We start from the raw sequence: 22,875 nt of genomic DNA, 5'->3' as shown, positions 1-22,875 counted from the left end.
TTTCTTTTTCTGCCTGGCTTATTTCACTTAACATAATATTTTCCAGGTCCCTCCATGTTGTTGCAAAAGGTAAGATTTCCTCCTTTTTCATGGTCCCATAGTTTTCCATTGTATATATGTACCAAAGCTTTTTAATCCACTCGTCCACTGATGGACACTTGGGCTGTTTCCAGATCTTTGCTATTGTGAACAATGCTGCCATAAACATAGGGTGCATTTCTCCTTTTGAAATAGTGCTATGGTGTTCTTGGGGTATATTCCTAAAAGTGGAATAGTTGGGTCAAAAGGCAGTTTGATTTCTAATTTTTTGAGGAATCTCCATATTGTTTTCTGCAGTGGCTGCATCAGTCTGCATTCCCACCAGCAGTGCAGGAGGGTTTCCTTTTCTCCACATCCTCACCAGCACTTATTCTATATTGTTTTGTTGATGAGCACCATTCTGACTGGTGTGAGGTGATATCTCATTGTGATTTTAATTTGCATTTCTCTAATGATTAGTGATGTTGAGCATTTTTTCATATGCATATTGGCCATCTCTATGTACTCTTTGGAGAAGTGTCTATTCATTTGTTTTGCCCACTTTTTGATTGGATTGTTTATCTTCCTGGTGTTGAGTTTTACAAGTTCTTTATAAATTTTGGTTATTAACCCCTTATCAGACGTGTTTGTTGAATATGTTCTCCCATTGTGTAGTTTGTCTTTTTATTCTGTTCTTTTGTCTTTAGCTGTGCAAAAGCTTTTTAGTTTGATATAGTTTCATTTGTTTATCCTGTCTTTTATTTCCCTTGCCTGTGGAGAAAAATTAACAAATATATTGCTGCAGGAGATGTAGGAGAGTTTACTGCCTATGTTTTCTTCTAAGATGCTTATGGTTTCACGACTTACATTTAAGTCTTTTATCCATTTTGAGTTTATTTTTGTGAGTGGTGTAAGTTGGTGGTCTAGTTTCATTTTTTTGCAGATAGCTGTCCAAGTTTCCCAACACCATTTGTTGAAGAGGCTGTCTTTACTCCATTGTATGCTCTTATTTCCTTTGTCAAATATCAGTTGTCCATAATGGTGTGGGTTTATTTCTGGGTTCCCTGTTCTGTTCCATTGATCTATATGCCTGTTCTTATGTCAGTACCAAGCTGTTTTGAGTACAATAGCCTTGTAGAACTTGATATCCGGAAGTGTGATACCTCCTACTTTATTCTTCCTTTTCAAGATTGCTGAGGCTATTCGTGTTCTTTTTTGGTTCCATATAAATTTTTAAAATATGTGTTCTATATCTTTGATGTATATCATTGGTATTTTAATTAGTATTGCATTGAATTTATAAATTGCTTTGGGTAATATAGACATTTTAATGATGTTTATTCTTCCTAACCATGAGCACGGTATATGCTTCCACTTGTTTGTATCTTCCTTGATTTCTTTTATCCGTGTTTTCTAATTTTCCCGAGTACATGTCTTTAATCTCCTTGGTTAAATTTACTTCTAGGTACTTTATTTTTTTGGTTGCAATAGTGAAGGGGATTGCTTCCTTAATTTCTCTTTCTGACAGTTCATTGTTGGTGTATAAAATGCCTCTGATTTCTGAGTATTAATTTTATATCCTGCCACCTTGCTGATTTTATTTATCAGGTCGAGTTGTTTTTTGACTGAGATTTTAGGGTTTTCTATATACAATATCATATCTTCTGCAGTAAGGATAGTTTTTCTTCTCCTTTTCTAATTTGGATGTCTTTTATTTCTTCTTCTTGTCTGATTGCTGTGGCTAGGACTTCCAGGACTATGTTGAATAAGAGTGGTGAAAGGGGGCACCACCGCTTTGTTCCTGATCTTAAGGGGATTGCTTTTAATTTTTTCCCATCGAGTATGATGTTGGCTGTGGATTTGTCATAGATGGCCTTTATCATGTTGAGATACATTCCCTGTATTTCCACTTTGCTGAGAGTTTAGATCATGAATGGGTGCTGGATTTTATCAAATGGTTTTTCAGCATCTATTGAAATTGTCATGTGGTTTTTCTCCTTTCTTTTGTTTATGTGATGAATCATATTGATTGATTTGCAAATATTATATCAACCTTGCCTCCCCAGAATAAATCCCACTTGATCATGGTGTATGATTTTTTTCAGATATTGCTGGATCTGGTTGGCTAATATTTTGTTGAGGATTTTAGCATCTAGATTCATCAGGATATTGGCCTATAATTTTCTTTTTTTGTTTTGTCTTTGCCTGGTTTTGTAGTCAGAATTATGCTTGCCTCATAAAAGGAGCTTGGAAGTCTTCCTTCCTCTTGAATTTTTTGAAATAGCTTTAGAAGGATAGGAGTTAGTTCTTCTTTGAATATTTGGTAGAATTCACCTGTGAAGCCATCGGTCCCTGGGCTTTTGTTTGTTGGGAGTTTTTGATAACTGTTTTGATCTCATTTGTTGTAATCGGTCTGTTTAGGTTTTCTGATTCTTCCAGATTGATTTTTAAAAGATTATATGTTTCAAGAAATTTGTCCATTTCATCTAAGTTGTCTAATTTTTTGGCATATAGTTCTTCATAGTATTTTCTTACAATATTTTGTATTTCTGTTGTGTTGGTTGTTATTTCTTCACTCTAATTTCTAATTTTATTTATTTGAGTCCTCTCTCTTTTTTCTTGGTGAGTCTGGCTAAAGGTTCCTCGATCTTGTTTACCCTTTCAAAGAACCAGCTTTTGGTTTTAATAATCCTCTGCATTGTTTCTTTAGCCTCTATATCATTTATTTTTGCTCTGATCTTTATTATTTCCTTCCTTCTGCTACCTCTGGCTTTACTTGCTGTTCTTTTTTCTAATTCTTTTAGATGCAGGGTTAAGTTGTTTATATGAGCTTTTTCTATCTTCTTAAGGTTTGCCTGTAATTTTATGAACTTCCCTATCAGTACTGCTTTTGCTCTGTCCCATAAATTTTGAGTTGTTGTATGCTCATTATCACTTGTTTCTAGGAATTTTTTAATTTTTTCTTTGATCACATTGTTAATCCATTTGTTATTTAATAACATGCTTTTTAGTTTACAAGTGTTTGAGTATTTTTCAGTTTTTCTGTTGTGGTTGATTTCTAGTTTCATGCCATTGTGACCAGAGAAAATGCTTGATATGATTTCAGTCTTCTTAAATTTGTTGAGACTGCTTTTGTGCCCTAACATGTGGTCTATCCTAGAGAATGTACCATGAGCACTTGAAAAGAATGTATATTCTGCTGCTTTAGGGTAAAAGGTTCTGAAGATATCTATTAAATCGAGTTGATCTAGTATGTCCTTTAAGTCTGCTGTTTCTTTGTTAATTTTCTTTCTTGAGGATCTATCTAGTGATGTTAATGGGGTATTGAAATCCCCTACTATTATAGTATTGTTGTTGATCTCGCCTTTTATATCCACCAAAGTCTGCTTTATATATTTAGGTGCTCCTATCTTAGGTGCATAGATATTAATAATGGTTATATCTTTCTGTTGAATTGCTCCCTTTATCATTATGTAGTGACCTTCTTTATCTCTAACTATGGTCTTTGTTTTCAAGTCCATTTTGTCTGATATAAGTATTGCTACCCCAGCTTTTCTTTTCATTTACATTTGCATGAAATATTTTTTCCACCCTTTTATCTTCAGTCTATGTGCATCTTTTGTTTTAAGGTGTGTCTCCTGTAAGCAGCATATGAACGGGTCCTGTTTTCTTATCCACGCAGCTACCCTATGTCTTTTTTTATTTTATTTATTTTTTCCGAAGCTGGAAACGGGGAGTCAGTCAGACAGACTCCCTTAGGTGCCTGACCAGGATCCACCCGGCATGCCCACCAGGGGGTGACGCTCTGCCCATCTGGGCACGTCGCTCTGCTGCAATCAGAGCCATTCTAGCACCTGAGGCAAAGGCCACAGAGCCATCCTCAGCGCCCGGGCAAACTTTGCTTCAGTGGAGCCTTGGCTGTGGGAGGGGAAGAGAGAAACAGAGAGGAAGAAGAGAGGGAGGGGTGGAGAAGCAGATGTGCGCTTCTCCTGTGTGCCCTGGCAGGAATTGAATTTGGGACTCCTGCACGCCAGGCCGACGCTCTACCACTGAGCCAACCGGCCAGGGCATAACCTATGTCTTTTGATTGGATCATTTAATCCATTTACATTTAAGATTATTATTGATATATAGTTGTTTATTGCCATTTTATTCTTTAAAGCTGTATTCCTCTTTTGCTCTATTCTTTTCACCCTTGATCTGTTTACAACAGGCCCCTTAACATTTCTTGCAGCATTGATTTGGCTTTAGTGAATTTCTTGAGGTTTTTTTTTTTCTGCGAAGCTTTTTATTTCTTCTTAAATTTTAAACGATAGCCTTACTGGATAAAGTAGACTTGGTTGTAGGCTCTTGTTCGACATTACTTGAATATTTCTTGCCATTCCCTTCTGGCCTCAAGTGTTTTTGTTGAGAAGTCGAATGTCATCCTTATGGGGGCTCCTTTATAGGTGATAGTCTTTTTTTCTCTAGCAGCTTTTAATATTTTCTCTTTATCACTTAGCTTTGGTATTTTAATTATGATGTGTCTTAGTGTAGATTTCTTTGGGTTTCTCTTTAATGGAGTTCTCTGTGCTTCTTGAACTTCTGAAATTTTTTTCCTGCATCAATTTAGGAAAGTTTTCAGCTATAATTTGATTGATCAAAGTCTCTATGCCTTGTTCTTTCTCTTCTTCTTCAGGAAGCCTTATGATGCAAATGTTATTTCTCTTCATGTTGTCACAGAACTTTCTTATAGTTTCCTCAGACTTTTTGAGTCCTTTTTTTTTCTGCTCTGCTTCCGTGCCTTTATCTTGTCCTCTAACTCACTGATTCAACCTCAGGTTCATTTATCCTGCTTTTAATTCCTTCCATTGTGGTCTTAATTTCTGATATTGTCTTTGTCATTTCTGACTGATTCTTTTTTTATTATTTCAATGTTCTTTTTTATATTTGCTATCTATTTAGGTGTTTGTAATGACCATCTATTGTTGTTCTAAGATCTTTAGGCATTTTAACAATCGTTATTTTAAACTCTGCATCCAATAATTTGGTTGTATCTGACTCATTCAGGTCCTTTTCTGGGAATTTCTCTTGATTCATTTGGGTTACATTTCTCTGCCTTCTCATTATGTCTGTTTAGAAGAAGGTTTTGGCCACTGGAGTCCAATGGGTGCGGCTTTTGTGTTTCCTAGGTGTGGTCTGTCTGCAGGCCCACCTCCCCCTCTACTGCTGCCTAGGGCATTCGGGTGTGGGTGCGGCTGTCATGGCGGTTTCTGCCTCTCCTCCACAGGAGGGGATGTGTTCAAATGCTTGGGTCTACAAGCCTCAGCCAACTTCAGCCTTTGCCCCACCCCCACAAGTGGGGTTATGTGCCCTGTCCTGCTGCAAGCCTCTGCACCACAGGCAGGGGTGAGCACCTTTGCTTAGCTGTGGGTCTTCGCTTGTTCCCGGGCTCCTGCCCCGCCACTGTGGAAGCAGCTGGCTCGCGCATTGTGCCGCAAGCCTCGGCTCCACAGGCTAGTTGGGCTGCGTGCATATTCTCAGTCGTGTCTCTGCCTGTTCCCGGGCTTCTGCCCATCCCCGTGGGAGGATCGGGCTCACATGTCAGGCCGCAAGCATCGGCTCCGCGGGCTGGGTGAGGCTGCACGCTCTGGCGTCCTTACTCAGCAGTGGGTGTCCACCCATTCTGGGGCTCCCACCATTCCCCTGCAGGCAGGATTTCAGGGGGGCCCGCAGCTGGACTGGACCACTATCGCGCCAGGCAAGACTGAGCTTATGCCTGGGCCTCAGTAGTTGTGGGCCGGCATCCACCCTCGCCGAGAAAACTGTGCTTCAGTGTCCCGCTGCTGCCCGCCCTCCAGTGAGCCCTCAGACATGTGGGTGGGGTGCTGCACGTCAGACCCTAGCACTCAATGCTGTATTCCTTAAGGCTCCCTCCTTCTAATTGACTCTGCTTTGAGTGTTGGGGGAGAGCTTGCTTGGCTAGTGTCCTGCTTCCCTTTGCTGGTATTGCTGGTTCCAGGGGAAATATTCATTTCAGATTTGGGGAGTGACTCAGCCCAGGGGTTAGGGTGGCTGTCCCTCAAAGTGTTTCTCCCTGTGCCTCCTAGATTACACTCTCTTCCCACTGCTCCAGTCCTCTCCTTTCTCCCCGTCCTCTGGAGCCCAGGGCGAGAGGTTGTGAAAGAGGTTTTCTGCATGGTCCCTTTAAAAAGAATCCTGGGTCTGAGAAAAATGTCTCTTTCTCACAAACAGTATTCTGTCTTGTTTCCAGGTAAATACTATCCATATGCCTCTTCTAAGCTCTGGGGAGGCAGGCTGGGGCTTTGTTCCTGGGGCTCAGGACCCTCCTGTATCCACTAAACTCACTTCCCGCCCCGCAAGTCTCTCCCAGCTGTTGTTCACACTGGGGAGCTGGGCTGTCCTCTCTGCATTTCTGCTTTTCCTACCAGTCTCAGTGTGGCTTCTTCAGTGTTCCTTGGTTGAAGAGTCCTCTTAGTTTAGTCCAAAGTTGGTTTTTCCAGATGATGGTTCTTAAAATTAGGTTGTAATCCGCTTTGGTTCTGGGAGCTGGAAGTTGGTATATCTGCCTACTCTATCACCATCTTGTCATCTCTTAAGCTGCCTGTCTTAATGTGGGGTGTCCATCGAGGTGCAAACCATGAGCCCCAGATGCAGGTGCACACAGTGAGTCTGCAGGGGTCCTAGGACACACCACAGGGGAGGGGATAGTGGGAAGGAAAGCAAAGTTGCTGGTGGGTAGAACCACAGAGTCCCTGGCTCTGTGGGCAGCAGCGTTCTGTCTTACAAGGAGCTCAGAGGCCCTTCAGGGTCATTCGTCTTCAGGACTGAGTGGTGAGGACACTAGGCAGTGTCCATAAAATCTGTATCTGCCCACAGCGGGTGGAGGGCTTCTTCTTGAACTATTCTGGCTTCCCGTCAGCCCAGCTCACCAGGCAGGGAAGCCTGTGTTGTTAAAGAGGCTGCAGCATGTAGACATACATGCTGAGGGGCGTGCCCACAGGGTGCTCAGGAGACTCAGATGCACGCGAGTGTTGGCACAGCTGAGCTCCCTACCCCTTCTCCAATAGGCACTCTGCCAAGTGGACATCAGTCAGCCTTACCCTGCAATAGGAAATAGAAGGTCTGTGTGTGTCTGGTTATCTGTCGTACTTCGCTGGCAGGTCAGTTTCTGAGAGTGAGGCTACTTCCAAAAGTAATACACCTCATGCACAAGGTCTGTGTCTGATCATCTACCTGAATGGTTTGATTTTATTTAATACAAGAAAATTCTCTATAAGGGGATTTCAATGTCAATGACAGTTCCCCAATTCTATTTTCCATTTGGTTCAAGTCCTTCCATCATAAGTTCTATGTTCTTTGTTTTTTCCAGCAGCCTAAACCCTAAAGAGGGATGCAGAGAGTGCGGTGGAGACAGCTGCTGCCTCCTGATTGGCTCTGGGCTCTGAACCAAGTCAACTGTGAAAATCCCAGTTTCTAAGCTCATTGGTGGGGGGGGGGCTCAGTGGATTTTTTTACAAATGGTCATGGTCACAAATCTGAAACTCTCTTTGGGCCAAGCCCTTGGCTAGCACCCTTTATTCTTTCTTCCAGAATGATCTAGTTCACTCATTCATCTCCAGGGAGAAGTTTACGGAGAAGACTCAAGCCCCAGAGGTGATCCACCTCAACCTCAGGTGGGGTCGCTCCACACTGGTCAGTGGTCACAATCTGGCTGAGACACCCAAGCTGCCTCCCCTCCGGCCACCGTGCCTGCAGGACACTTGCTGGGCCCTGAATCAAACCCATCAGAGAGTTCCTGCTCCCCTGTGCAGGGGGACATGGAGCTGGCCCTGTCCTGGTTCTTCATGTGGAAGAAGGGGAGACATTTCCCCGGCCTCAGGGAGAGGAGTCTATGGAACAGCTGACGCAGGTACGCGCGGAACCTCTCACCAACAAAGACGTAGATGATGGGGTTGACACAGCAGTGCATGTAGGAGATCACCTCTGTCACCTGAAAGGTCAGGGTTAGTTGGTCATTTTGGTTACATGAATTGACTGAAAAGACGTCTTCAAAAACATAAATAGACATAGATTGTAGGGCGTCCAAGAGAGAAAAAAACATGATCACGATGACAAAAATCAGACGGATGGCTTTGGACTTCCTCTCATTGGGCCGTCTGACCAGAATCTTTATAATCCCCGTGTAGCAGAAGATCATGATCACGAGAGGTAAGACCAGCCTTAGATGTTCAGTTTCAGAGCCAGGATCCATTTCCACTGATTGTGGTATTCAGGAGGGAAATGAACATTGCAGCTGATACGAATGAACTCATCCTGGGACTCAAAAAAGTAAAAGCCTGGGATGGCAGCCAGTAGGGCCAGAACCCAGCTGACTACGCTGGCAATGATACCAAATGTGACAGTCTGGGCCCACAGGGCAAACACAGCATAGACGATGGCCAGGTACCTGTCAATGGTCAGCAGAATGATAAAGAAGATCTCACTGTACTGACCTACATAATAAAGCACCCACAGCAACTTGCACATGACATTGCCGAACACCCAGTTATCTTTCCGGTAGTAGTGAATCCAGAAAGGCAGCGTGAAGAGGAAGAGCAGGTCAAAAATGGCCAGGTTGAGGATGTAGATGCTTGTCATGTTCTTGAGTCTCTTGTGTTGCAAGAGGACCAGGACCACCAGGATGTTGCTGACCAGGCCAATGACAAATACCAGGGAGTACAAAGGGGGCAGCAGCTGAGCTCCAAAAGACCTCAAGTCTTCATTCTTGCACAGGATTGATTTGCTGTCCTCAAATTCTGTGGTCTTGTCCCAGTTCATTATACTGGTTGGAATTTCCATCCTGCTTTCTACCGTGGGTCTTGGAAGGTGGTTTCTGTATTCACTTTGCTGTTACAGGCAGTGGGCTCTGGACAACAGAGACAAGGCAGAGACTATGTTTCAACCCCTTCACAGCTGTTTACTGAGTGCCCACTGTGTACCACGTCCTGGGACCCAGTGTTGAGCTAGGGGGTTCCAGGGTCTCTCTGCCCTTGTGGAAACTGCAGTTTACTACAGATTGGGGGTGGGGAAGACAATTAACAAATGAGTGCACCTAGCATGATTTCAAATATTTTTGCAAAGAGGGCTGTGAAGGAAACTTCTGCGGATGGAGCTCCCAGACAAGGGGAGACCTCACCACATTCTTCACCACCAACGCTTCCCTCATGCTTCCTATAGACTTAGCATTGATCTTAGTGTTAAACTATCCTGGAGGGTACAATTCACTTTTCCCATTTTAGAGGTGATGACACAGAAGTTCAGAGTGAGCGGGACACATATCCAGTGACAATGAGAGCTGAGGCTCAGACCCAGTGTGTACACTCTCACGCCTGTCCCTGAATCCACTCAAATGCCCTGCCTCCTATCACAGAGCTATGACTTTGCCCTTGGGAGTTTGCAGAAAGATATTGGAGTGGAAATATTTGTAGCTGATAATCAAATACTTACCAATAAATTGTCATGGTTTTGGGGGCTTAAAATGTCTGGGTTGGTGTGACATAGTGTACTGGACAAGTGACACTGTGTGGCCATGTGATCTTTTTGGATGTCACAAAGTCTAGTGGATGGTCCCGTGATTTGGTAGGCATGGGCACAGATGTGGTACATTGCAAATATCATCTCACCAAACCACAGTACTGCCGCCACAGTCCAATTCTAGGAGGCCAGCCCATCCCTTAGTGGGGGACACTGAGGACACCAGAGTGGGCTCCGCCTGGCCTATGGTACTCGGTCCTGACAGGGCACAGGCAGGTGTGCAGTAGCTCTGTCATGTCAGAGCAGGTCAGAAATGGCTAGTTTGAGGACATAGATGTGGGTCATGTCCTTGAGCCTCTTGTATTATTGTTAGTGGACCAAGACCACCAAGATGTTCCCTCAGAGAGCTGTGTAGACTCAGGGGAAAGCCAGGCTGGGTAAGTGGGTGACCTGGTGAGAAGAAGCGGGTTCTCAGGAGGAATGGCTCAGAACAGCTTGAGGCCATGCAGTGTTGCTCAACCAGGTGGAAGCTAAAATTCTCAGATATGAGCTCTGGAATAGTTTTACCCAATGTAGCCCTGAAACAAACAAACACAAACACAGAAGAGAAAGCACCACTAGATGGCTTGCCTTACAGGACTCTGCACACCTGCTCTTCAGCCCTCTTTCCAATCCTTTCTGACCACTTACTGAAGACGCCTCCCCAAACGGAGCATGGGCTTTGGTGTAACCGACCAGCTGTGTGAACTTGAAGGAGTTAATCTCTCTCCCTGAGCCTCAGTCCCTCTTCTGTAATGTGAGAAAGTATCCGTTACCTTGAGGAATTTCTGTAAGGTAAGGTATGAGAACAGCCGGCCCTGGCCCTTGCCAGGACACCAGTGAACATCAGGTGACCTCCTTCCTGGCAGTACCCCTTCCCTGAGGACTCCAGCCACCAGGAATGCCCCAGTCTCCAATCCTATTCTGGACGATGTCCCCTGTACTCCATGTTCCCCGCCAGGTCTCTCTGTGGTTAATCTGGAGAGGGAATTCTGCTTGATGATGGACACAGCTGTGGGAGCTGCATTTTCAGATTGTCACTCTGTTGCCACCAATCTGAAAGCTTTGACTGAAACACCAATCATGTAGCAAGACTTGCCTACATCATAATTCCCTCCACCCTGGAGTCTCTGGTGCTCTTCCTTATGCACCGCTGTGTGAATGCTTCCTGCTGAGAAACTTACAGTTCTGCAGTGGCCTTAGAAATATAAGGACCATGGGGGTTAGGATGAACTTTAGACACCTCAGCTAGGGCACTATGTTTTCCTGCCAAATCCTGCACCTCTGGCCTAGCCCTGTGACTAAGTAATAAGCCTTCTTCCTGAAGCTACCGGGCTGGACATCAGTAACAAAGCTGAGGTGACAATTTCTGATTTCTGTTGCCACTGCCGGGACCGGCGGATCAGCTGGCAGTCAGCATCATGGGGACCACAGGGTTTAGAGTAGAAGCAACAGGCAGCTGGAAGCACAGGAACGGCTTGTGCAACACTGACCCTGGGAGCCCAGTCTTTGGGGAAACATTGGCAAAGGTGAAGGCACGTTGAGTCAGCATCATCAGATGCCATTAAAGAAAGTAGTCTCCATCCCCCTGACCTCCTACTCCTTTCACTGTTTTCCCTACAGGTGGGCACCATGCAATAACCCTGCTCCCCAAGGGACTGGGGCTGGGGTGGAGCCATGAAGGATAAACCAAGGGCACATTGCAGCCAACCTGCCGGCCATGCTGTCGTCTGCCTCAAGAGTTCGCCCCAAGGTCATTGCACAGAGGTCAGCTCCGGCTCTGGAGCCTGGAACAGTCCAGTGTCATCATGCTCCAACCTTGGAGTAGGTGAGTCTCTGAGCAGGTAGGGCAGTCTGTGAGGTAAAGGCACCAAGCCTGAGCGGTGTGTGGCAGCTGTCTAATCTATTTCATAAGAACCAACCGTGTGCATGTGTCCCCAACTTCACAGTCAGCATACTGGTAGCTTGAAATCAACCGCAGTGGGCATGTTTATAAGCAAAATCAGCAACACTGGAAATCAGGGCTCTCTCTTCAGGAAAACCCATTATGGAATATTTAGCAGCTTATCAATCAATGCTCCCCTCACTTCCCCATGAGTCTGAAGAGCCTAAGAGCTGTTCTGCTGCTCAGAGTGGAGACCAAAGAGGTCGATGAGTGACACACAGCCTGGTGGCGGGCTATGCACACTTCTGGGATTCAACTTAGCAATCTAAGACTCTCCAGAATTGAGGGGGGAACAGTTGAGGTTCAGACCTCCACGTAGCTCCAAAATTTCTCTATGCTCAAAAAAAGTTCTGCTGCGTTTTTGTTGGTTCGCCAGAACTGATGCATTCCAAGAGGTCACCTGGCCACCTCCCTGCCTTCAGAGAGTGAAATCCTACCTCCTCCAAGCAAGCCCGCAGTCTGCATCTGAGGGTTCTTAGTTCTAGTCTTCTTAAGAAGTTAGTTCTTTTTCAAACCATGCTGTATCTGCAAGGACTTTCCTAATTTATATCTCCCTCATGCTACAATAACTTCATACAACATGTATGATTTCATTTTCAGGTGGGAAACTTTGCAAGTATTTCCTCTTGAATTGAAAGTGCCTCTCATCTCTTCATAACACCAGGCTTTCTTCGTGAGTCACTAACAACACCATTTAAGAAAACGTCTCTTTTTAAGCAAAAAATAAAAGCCTGTTTCACAACTGACTGCCCATGTCATAAATCCGCCCATTCTTAGCATTGCTACGCAGTACACTGCCTTGCAGGTGCGTCAAGGGGCCATCAGACGCACTGCGTGCACGGATTTACCAGAATAGCCCTCCACAGAAGCCGAAAGGACAGAAAAGACAAGTGCCACTTACTCTGCTGTCAAGGGATTCTGTCCACGAAGTCTTTGTTTCTAGAGCTGTTAGCATCTTCGTTTACACGGTTCCAGGTCCTGATGGAGTAGGAAGTCCTTCACTTGATGATGAGGACAGGACTCTGGGGTTCTCTGTCATTCAGGATGACAAGAAGGAGACAAATTCTTCTCTCTATGCAGCTGGTTGTGCATGAATAGCCACAATGCCTACCAGTGGCCAGTTCCTGGAGGCTGAGTTCACTCTAAGGATTTTTTGTCTGGTCATTTGATTGTATTTCTGGTGGGGAGCTCTGTTTCAAGGGAATTGGGTGCAGGGGGTGAAGTAGGGTATGGTAGGTGGTCATGAGTTGTTCCCAGAACTTGTGTAGCTGCTGAGCTGGGAATGGGGAGCAGTGACTGATGCGGGGTGTGGTCAGTGAGCAGCTTTCTCTCTCTCTCTCTCTTTCTTTTTTTTTTCCTTTCTTTCTCTATCTCTCTCTTTTCCTCCTTCCCTCCCTCTCTCCCTCTCTCCTCCATTCTTTCTTCCTTCCTTTCTTCTTTCCCTTTCTTTATTTTTAATATAGGGAGTGGAAGGTTTTATACCAGAACTGTGGGTCCTTTGTTCCCCAAAACGACCAGACTCACAAACCAGGGGGAGGCAGCAGCTTCTCTTTGGCGCCCTAGTCCTCCACTTCTGATGCTCACTGTCCCCCTCTTCTCCCCTGTCTGTGCCCGTCTTTCCCCAAACCCCACAGCACTGTTTTCCCTACAGCACCCTCCAGCCTGGAGCTAATACAGGTCGGTCCAATGGACTGTGGCCTGTCCTCTGAGCCCAGGTTCCTGTTTTCTGCATCGTCCAACACAGGCCAAGTTCAGATCCCAGCCCTCCACTGAGACGTGGGCAGATCACCAGCTTTTCTAAGTCATGGCTCTCACTTCATCAAATGATTTAGAAATCTTAAATGTAGACACCTGAAACAATGTCAACACCAGAAATTAAAAATAAATATTAAAAACAAAACACCATAATTGTGGACATTCTTTGAAAATGTCACTTCTCCATCAGAGGCGGATTTCTCGGCAAGTGCTCTGAGCATGCAGCATGGGCCCCCACCTCTGAAGGGCCTGGAAAACCCCAACCTTACTCTTTTTCTAATGTAAGGGGCCCAATATTTTCCTTTTTGCCCAAGGTGTGGGTACAGAGACCTTAATCTGCCTTAATGTCATGGCCTAAGGAACACGTTGGTCCAGGGATGAACGCCCCTGGAGTAGGAGGGGGCACGGAACTACCTACAGCAGGGTTCCTCATAGTTTAGACACTAAAGCAGCAACATTGACACCCCCGGAAAATTGCAAGTAATGTGAATTCTAGGGTCCTACTAGAATCACACCTACTGAATCAGATGTTCTGGCTTTAACAGGACCTCCACGTCATTCTGAAGCATGTTCAGGTTTGGGAACCATGGATCTAGACTTTCACTGGCCTTTGTCTCAGGCCCTGAGTGATCTCTCCCTGGGAGAGCTGGGCTGGCCCACATGTGAGCGGGAAGACGTCTTGTGCTTATAGCTGGAGGCCTAAACAAGCTGCTGCTCAGTGGGCTGTCCCCTCCCCGATACCCACACCCCATTCCCTAGGGCGTCAATGGTGAGAGGCCTGTGCACACACACACACAGACACACACACACACAAGCACACACACAGCTTTTGTACTTTTTATTTTTAAAACAGGTGGGGCATGTGATACACATTGTTGGGGCATCAAAGTAATGCAGGGAAATGCAGTTCCCGGAGCCCTTAAGGTCCCAGTACTTTTCCTCAGTGACCAGAGGGCAAAGGAAGAACCGAACTGTTCCCCTCATAAGTGTTTACATTCAAACAACTGAAGTGATTTTGTCTATAGCTGCTGGAAAATACACATAAACTAAAAAAAATAATATTGTTTCATTTTATATAATTCATGCCAATTCATTTTATATAATTCATGCCAACATACGCCTGGTGGGCAGATGTTGGAATCCGTGGGACACTGATTAAAAATTAAAAATTGGAACTGGGAGTTCACTGTGGCCCTGGGTGCCTCGGCACACAGTTTGGAAATCCTAACCTTATCTCATGTTATGTCTCTGATTAAACTCTAAGTGATACACACATAATCTCATAGAATTTGGGGTCTATTTTCTCCCTGTCTTTGTCTTCTGCGTATATATTACCAGGAGTGAAACAGAAGATACCGTATTTTTCTTTTTTATTTAACATTAACAATATAAGCATATTCACATGTCAATAAATTTTTTTAGAAGTCATTCGTGTCTGTATCCTATCTCATACTTACAGTACTTAATTAACTCTTCCTGGGTTATCGAACGTTCCAGATGTGCTGCATTTTACCATTATCTATGACAATTCCTGGAAGCAGGATAATTAGGTGAGCTTTTTTTTTTTTTCTTTCCACTGTGTGACCCACTTCAGTGCCTGCAGCCGATGGGCAGAGGCCAGGCAATGGTTCAGGGCCATAGTTTGCTCTGGATGGGGCACTATGAGCGACCCAGGGGGACATTAGGTGAACTTTTTAAATGATCTTGGTACCCATTTTCAAAGCGCTTTTTAGAATCACAGCACTGATTTACATTTCCATCAGAAATACCTAACAGGGACTGGGTTGCCGCATCCTTACCTGCTTTGGATATTTTCAGAAACAAAATTACATGACATCTAGTTATCATCTTAACAGGCAAAAGAAGAGGTTCACCGTCATTACCATGTCCTTGATTACTAATGTAATTGAGATTTCATATTAATGGCTATAGCATTTCTTTATGACTTATTGGTTAATATCTTTGTTAATTGTTTGAATTGGGCATATAGAATAATTATGGGATAGAAAAATTTAAGTGGTTTTCCTACTGATTTGTAAAATACTCTGATATATTAAACGGGGAGTTGACAATAGCATCTTGGTCTTAATTTTTAGTTTGTTACATACATGTTTTTTCTGTGTTACATTTTTGTATTTTATGTTTTATAACGTGTGTCGATTTATAAGCAGGCCAATTTACTTTCAGTAAAATATTTTTCATATTCAAAATTTGCTTACACTATTATACCTAATTATTTTTTCAAAAGGCATTATATTTGCTAAATTAGGAGCTAAGACAGAATGCTTTGGGGGGGTGAACAAAAGCTACACAGTGATTTGGTGCTTGCCTTCCAAGTCCCTGCCAGGCATTTTAATTAGGCCTGTTTCCCTGATCAAACTGACCATCTCACTTGGCACCTGCCCCATCACAGCACATGGAAGGATGCGGTGCATGTGTGGGTGGCAGGCTCTACTCACAGCAGTCTTATATCCCTGGTCTCAGCCCCACCCACCCCACCCGGGCTCTGTGTGTATCCCTGGGGCTGTCACCTCACTGAGCACAGGGCTCTTGGAGAACACCCCTCCCACCTGCACCCGTGTCCCCCAGGGTTGCTTTGACGGGAGCAGGTCCTCAGTCACCACGTGGGAGTGAATTGATTTGTGAAGGCACCATGGGGACACGAGTCAATCTGAGTGCGTCTGTGCCGTGGATTTCAGTGCCGACACCATAAACAATGCTTTGTAATAATGTATGGAGCTGGAAACACGATTGAATGTGATCCTACTTTTAAACAACCAGGTCAGAAGGGTGAGAACAGTAGTACATCTCTGTTATAATTATGAATGTGCGCAACAGAAAACAAAGTAAAAGAAAGTTCATCAAAAATGTACGTTGTATGTAATGGGGTAGAGGAATTTAGGGGTGATTTTGATATCTGGGGTTTTGAAATGAATGACTCTTCCTTTTCCATGGCTATTTCTATATGCACAATCTTTTATTCACAAGGTCTGAGTCAGGCCCTTGGTCTGAATTTTTTTATTTTATTGTGTAAAAAAATTTCTCTAATTAAAGTTCTACCGTGAAGGAAAGTTTACCTATTCTAGTTTCCATTAGGTCTCAAGTTCTGCCATCATGAGCTCTATGTTCTTCAGGGCTGCCAGCAGCCTAAACCCTGCGGGGGTGGGGGGGTGGCAGGTAGAGGCTGCTGCTGCCTCCTGATTAACTCCTGGCTCTGAGCCGAGTCAACTGTGGAAATCACTGTTTCCAAGCTCACTGGTGGTGCGGGTTGAGGTGAGGGGATGCTCAGTGGCTTTGTTTATAAATCTGAAACCTTATTTGCCCTAGCCCTTGGCTGGCGCCCATTGCTCCATCTTCTGGAATGAGCTAGTTCACTCATTCATCTCCCAGGAGAAGCTCACAGGAGACACTCAAGCCCCAGAGGTGATCCACCTCAACCCCAGGTGGCGTTGTTCCACACTGGTCAGTGGTCACAATCTGGCCGGGACACTGAAGCTGCCTCCCCTCTAGCCACCGTGCCTGGCAGGTCACTCTTACTGGGAGCTGAGTTAGAACCCATCAGAGAGTTCTTGCTCCCATGAGGATGGGGACATGGAGCTGGCCCTGTCCCGGTTCTCGGTGTGGAAGAAGGGAAGTCGTATCACCTGGCTCAAGGACAGGAGCCTGTGGCACAGCTGACGCAGGTATTGACAGAACTTCTCGCCAACAAAGACGTAGATGATGGGGTTGACACAGCAGTGCATGTAGGCGATCACTTCTGTCACCTGAATGGCCAGGGCCAGTTGGTCTTTCTGGTTACAGGAACTGACTGAAAGGACGTCTTCAAATGCAGAAATAGACAGAGTCAGATTGAAGGGCGTCCAAAAGAGAAAAAAAATGATCATGATGACAAAAATCAGACGCACGGCTTTGGACTTCCTCTCATTGGGCCGTCTGAGCAGAATCTTTATGATCCCCGTGTAGCAGACGATCATGATCACCAGAGGCAAGACCAGCCCCAGGATGTTCAGTTTCAGAGGCGGTAACCATATCCAATGTTTGTAGTTATAAGAATTATTGAAGCTGCAGATGTAACCACCTCCATACCTCTGGGAATTCATAAAGTAAAACTCTGGAATTGAAATCAAGAAGGTCAGGACCCAGCTGACTACGCTGGTGATGATACCAAATGTGACAGTCCGGACCCGAAGGGCAAACACAGCATGGACGATGGCCAGGTACCTGTCGATGGTCAGCAGGATGATGAAGAAGATCTCACTGTACAGACTTACATAATAAAGCCCCGACACCAACTTGCACATGACATTGCCAAACACCCAGTTTGCTTTAATATAGTAGTGAATCCAGAAGACCAGCGTGAAGAGGAAGAGCAGGTCAGAAATGGCCAGGTTGAAGACATAGATGTTGGTCATGTTCTTGAGCCTCTTGTGTTGCAAGAGGACCAGGACCACCAGGAAGTTGCCGACCAGGCCAGTGACAAATATCAGGGAGTACAAAGGGGGCAGCACGTGATCTCCAAAAGACCTTCCTGTTTCATATAGGCATGGAGTTGTATCCCCGTAGTTGACTTCTGTGGTCCCATCAAAGTCAATTGAAATATTTGAAATTTCCATCCTGCTTTCTGCCGTGGGTCCAGGTAGATGGTCTCTGTATTTATTTGCTGGTAATGGCAGTGGGCTCTGGACAACAGAGACAAGGCAGTTATTATATGACATCAACCACTTGACAGCTGTTTATTGAGTGAAAAGTGCCTACTTGTAACCATGTTCTGGGACACAACCTTGAACAAAGTGGCCCCAGGTGTTCTTCACTGTCATAGAAATTGTAGTTCAATGGGGGGGGGGAAGGGGTGGGGGAGACAATAAACAAATGAGTGCACAAACCATGAAGTCAAATACTTTGGCGATGACTGTTAGGAGGGCACCATTTATGTCTCCCATTTTACACATGATGACAGAGAAGTTTGCAGTGAGTAGGATGCATCTGGTGACAATGAGAGCTGGAGCTCACATCCAGTGTGTATCATTCTCACGTCCACTCTTGAAACCACTTGAACTTTCAGCCTCCAATCACAGAGCAGGGACCTTGCATTTGGAAGTCCACAGAAGGACATGGGAAAGGAATTTGTCCTGGCTGAGTTTCAAAAACTTACTAATGGATCTTCATTTGGAACTAAGAAGTTTCTATGTTTTTTGTTTGTTTGTTTTGGTTTTGTATATTTCTGAAATGAGAATGGGGGCAGCAGAGAGACAGACTCCTGCATGTGCCTAATCGGGATCCACTTGGCAAGCCCATAAGAGGGCGATGCTTTGCCCATTGTGGCCCTTGCTCCGTTGCAACCGGAACCATTCTAGCACCTGAGGTGGAGTCCATGGAGCTATCCTCAGCACCCGGGCCAACTTTGCACCAATGGAGCATTAGCTATAGGAAGGGCAGAGAGTGATAGAAAGAAAGGAGAGAGGGAAGGGTGGAGAAGCAGATGGGAGTTTCTCCTGTGTGCCCTGGCTGGGAATCGAACCTGGGACTTTCACATGCTGGGCCGAGGCTCTACCACTGAGCCAACCGACCAGAGCTTATGGAAGGTCTTTGCTTAGGTGACATAGGACACTTGGGGCACATGACTCTGTGTGGTCATTTGATCTATTTAGTTGTCACAAAGCCTAGGGGATTATTCTATCATTCGGTTGTCAGGGGAAAGGATATCCTACAGTGCACAAATTATTGCCCCCAAACCCTAGAAGTGCTGCCACAGTGCAATTCTAGGAGGCCACCTATCCCTTAGTTGAGGACACCAAGGCCACCAGTGTGGGCTCCGCCTAGCCCGCATCACTCGACCCTAATGGGACACAGGCAGGTTGATAGAAACTCTGTCAGCCTCTTGGGACAGCTGTGAGGACTCAGGGGAGAGCCAGGCTGGGTGAGCGGGTGACCTGTTGAGAAGAAGGGGATTCACAGGAGGAATGGCTCAGAACAGCCTGAAGCCATGCGGTGTTGCACATCCAGGTGGAAGCTGAAATTCTCAGAAATGAGCTCTGAAATAGTTTACCCATTGTTGCCTTGAAACAAACAAACACAAACACAGAAGAGAAAGCACCACTAGATGGCTTGCCTTACAGGACTCTGCACACCTGCTCTTCAGCCCTCTTTCCATTCCTGTCTGAGCACTTACTGAAGACGCCTCCCCAAACGGAGCATGGGCTTTGGTATAACCGACCAGCTGTGTGAACTTGAGAAGTTCATTTCTCTCCCTGATGCTCAGTCCCTCTTCTATAATGTGAGAAAGTATCCGTTACCTTGAGGGACTACTGTAAGGTAAAATATGACAAAAGCCAGCGTTGGCCTTTGCCAGGACATTAGTAAATATCAGGGGACCTCCTTCCTGGCATTACTCCTTCCCTGAGGACTCTAGCCACCAGGAATGTCCCAGTCTCCATTCCTATTCTGGCTGATGTCCCCTGCCCCAAGATCCCCTGCCAGGTCTCTCTGTGGTTAATCTAGAAAGGGAATTCTGCTGTATGATGGACACAGCTGTGGGAACTTCATTTTCAGATTTTCATTACATTGTCACCAATCTGAAAGCTTTGACTGAAACACTAATCATGTAGCAGGACTTGCCTACGTCATAATTCCTTCCACCCTGGAGTCTCTGGTGCTCTTCCTTATGCATCGCTCATAAATATTTCATACAGAGAAACTTACATTTCTGCAGTGGCCTTAGAAACTTCAGGCCAATACTGGGGGGCTGGATGTTGAACGCCTCAGCTAGTAGGGCCCTATGGTTTCCTGCCAAATCCATTTCTCTGGGTCACTCATCCACTGCAGGCCTAGCCCTATAACTAATAGCTCTCTTCCTGGATAAACCCAGGCTAAACATCTGTAACAAAGCTGAGCTGATAATTTCTGATTTTTGCTGCCACTGCTGGGACCGGTGAATCAGCTGGCAGTCAGCATCATGGGGACCACAGGGTTTAGAGTGGAAGCAACAGGCAGCTGGAAGTACAAGGAGAGGCTCGTGCAACACTGACCCCGGGAGCCCAGTTTTGGGAAAACGTTGGCAAACGTGAAGGCACGTTGAGTCAGCATCATCAGATGCCATTAAACAAATTAACCTGCATCCTCCTGACCTCCTACTTCATTCCCTGTTTTCCCTACAGGTGGGCACCATGCAATAACCCTGCTCCCTAAGAAATTGGGGCTGTGGCAGAGCCTCAAAGGAGAAACCAAGGGCCATGTTTTGTGCAACTAGCCATTCATGTTGTCGTCTGTCTCACAAGTCTCCCCCAAGGTCATAGCACTATGGTTAGCTCTGCTCCTGTAGCCTGGAACCTTCCAGTGCCAACATGCTGCATCCTGGGAGTAGCTGAGTCTCTGAACAGGGAGGGCAGTCTGTGCGGTAAAGACACCAGGCCTGAGGTGCGGGGCAGCTGGCTTTTTCTGTTCATAAGAACCAATCGTTTCCAAGTGTCCTCAACCCCACAGTCAGCATATTGGTAGCTTGATATCACCACAGTGGGCATGTTTACATACAAAATCAGCAACACTGGAAATCAGGGCTCTCTCTTCAGGATAGACCGCTATGGAATTTTCAGGGAAGCCCATTATAAAATATTTAGCAGCAAAGCAATGCTCACCTGCCACCCTGCCAGTCTGAATAGCCTAAGAGCTGTCCTGCTGGTCAGAATAAGGACAAAAAAGTCGATGAGTGACACACAACCTGGTGGGAGGCTATGCACACTCCTGGGAATTTCTGCTCTGGACATGTGAGGTCCTCCAGATAATTTTGGGGACTGGAGAACAGTTGAATAGATATCTCCAAGTTGCCTCAACCCCACTATTCTCAGAGCAAAATTCTGCTGCCACTTTTTAATTAGGACAGAATGGATACAGCCCAATAGGTCACATGGCCACCTCTCTGCCTTCAGGGGGTAATATTCTACCTTCTCCAAAGTCAGCTCGCAGTCCGTGTTTTAGGATCCTTGGTTCTAGTTTTCTTAAAAAGTTGGTTTAGTTTCAAACCTTCCTGCATCTGCAAGGACTTGTTTAATTCATAGCTCCCTCCTACTACAATGACTTCACACACAATGTATGATTTTCATTCACATGAGGAAATTTTGCAAGTAATTTCCTCTAAAATGGCCTTCCAAGAAAGTGCTTCTTGTCCCTTAAAGTTGTGCCAACTTTCTTAATCAGTCAGTCCCATTTTTCAAGACAGCTTCTCTTTCTTAACAACAACAACAACAAAAAGCTTATCTCACATCTGATTGCCCATCTTATAAATCCTCCCATTCTCAGCATTGCTACACAGTTCACTGCCTTGCAGGTGCGTCACGGGGCCATCAGTCGCACTGCGTGCACAGATTCACCCAGATGACCCTCCACAGAAGCCGACAGGAGAGAAAACACAAGTGCCACTTACTTTGATGTCAAAGGATTCTGTCCACAAAGTCTTTGTTTCTAGAGTTTTTAGAGTCTTTGATTTCAATGTTCAAGGTCCTGATGTTGTAGGAAATCTTTCAGTTCCTGTGTAACGATACAAACAGGATACTAGGGATCTCAGTTACTGAGAATGCAAAGAAGGAGGGAAATTCTTCTTTTTACATAGGTGAGTGTGCGGGAGCAGTAAGGACACCAAACATTTCCTGGATGCTGAGTTCCATGTAAATGTTTTCCTGTGGTCACTTGGAGGCACTTCTCTCTGCGGGCTTTGTCTAAAGCAGGGGTCCCCAAACTACGGCCCCCGCGGGCCACATGCGGCCCCCTGAGGCCATTTATCCGGCCCCCGCTGCACTTCCCGAAGAGGCTCCTCTTTCATTGGTGGTCAATGAAAGGAGCACATTGACCATCTCATTAGCCAAAAGCAGGCCCATAGTTCCCATTGAAATACTGGTCAGTTTCTTGATTGAAATTTACTTGTTTTTTATTTTAAATATTGTATTTATTCCTGTTTTGTTTTTTTTTTACTTTAAAATAAGATATGTGCAGTGTGCATAGGGATTTGTTCATAGTTTTTTTTATAGTCTGGCCCTCCAACGGTCTGAGGGACAGTGAACTGGCCCCCTGTGTAAAAAGTTTGGGGACCCCTGGTCTAAAGGGCATTAGGGAGGGCGATGAGGTGGCGTTGTTTGGGTGAGGGAGGTGGCAGTCAGGTGTTCCCCAGAACTTGTGGAGCCACGGAAGGCTGGAAATGGGAGGGGGACTGATTTAGGGAGGGGGGTCTCCTTTTCAGTGAGCAGCCATTTTTCTTTCTTTCTTTCTCTTTCTTTCTTTCTTTCTTTCTCTTTCTTTCTTTCTTTCTTTTTCTTTCATTTTTTCTTTCCTTCTTTTTTTCTTTTTCTTTCTCTTCTTTCTTTTTTTTAAGATTGCAAGTGAAAGTGTTTAAACTGGAACCATGTGGCCTCTGTTCCTAATAACCTGGCTCCAGGGGTCCCCAAACTACAGCCCGCAGACTACATGCGGCCCCCTGAGGCCATTTATCCGGCCCCCGCTGCATTTCCGGAAGGGGTACCTCTTTCATTGGTGGTCAGTGAGAGGAGTTCAGCATCCTGTACTCCTGGAGCACTGTATGTGGGGGTGCCACAAAGCGCAGCATCGCTCACGTACAG

The 22,875-nt window shown here is 45.3% G+C and overlaps 3 protein-coding genes and 1 pseudogene across 3 annotated transcripts in view; all 4 read right to left on the bottom strand.

Moving 5' to 3' along the window:
* LOC136314184 (C-C chemokine receptor type 1-like) overlaps positions 1 to 22,875 on the bottom strand; it is a 105,675-nt gene that overhangs the window by 57,723 nt on the left and 25,077 nt on the right. The window lies entirely within an intron of this gene.
* On the bottom strand, positions 7,715 to 8,859 carry LOC136313973 (C-C chemokine receptor type 1-like). The gene is given in 2 exon segments (XM_066244302.1): positions 7,715 to 8,244; positions 8,247 to 8,859. Coding segments are annotated over 2 exon segments (1,143 nt in total).
* On the bottom strand, positions 14,848 to 14,990 carry LOC136314843 (small nucleolar RNA SNORA42/SNORA80 family; annotated as a pseudogene).
* On the bottom strand, positions 16,822 to 17,886 carry LOC136314421 (C-C chemokine receptor type 1-like). The gene has a single exon (XM_066245306.1). It carries the CDS (start codon positions 17,884 to 17,886, stop codon positions 16,822 to 16,824), a length of 1,065 nt encoding a protein of 354 aa, XP_066101403.1.

This window comes from Saccopteryx bilineata, chromosome 10, assembly GCF_036850765.1.
Source record: "Saccopteryx bilineata isolate mSacBil1 chromosome 10, mSacBil1_pri_phased_curated, whole genome shotgun sequence".
In the NCBI taxonomy this organism is placed as follows: Eukaryota; Metazoa; Chordata; class Mammalia; order Chiroptera; family Emballonuridae; genus Saccopteryx; species Saccopteryx bilineata.
This window is presented reverse-complemented; position numbering and strand designations above follow the sequence as displayed.

Bases quoted from the DNA above. Each gene is read 5' to 3' on its own strand.
- LOC136314421 (XM_066245306.1), bottom strand. From the start codon at position 17,886: ATGGAAATTTCAAATATTTCAATTGACTTTGATGGGACCACAGAAGTC.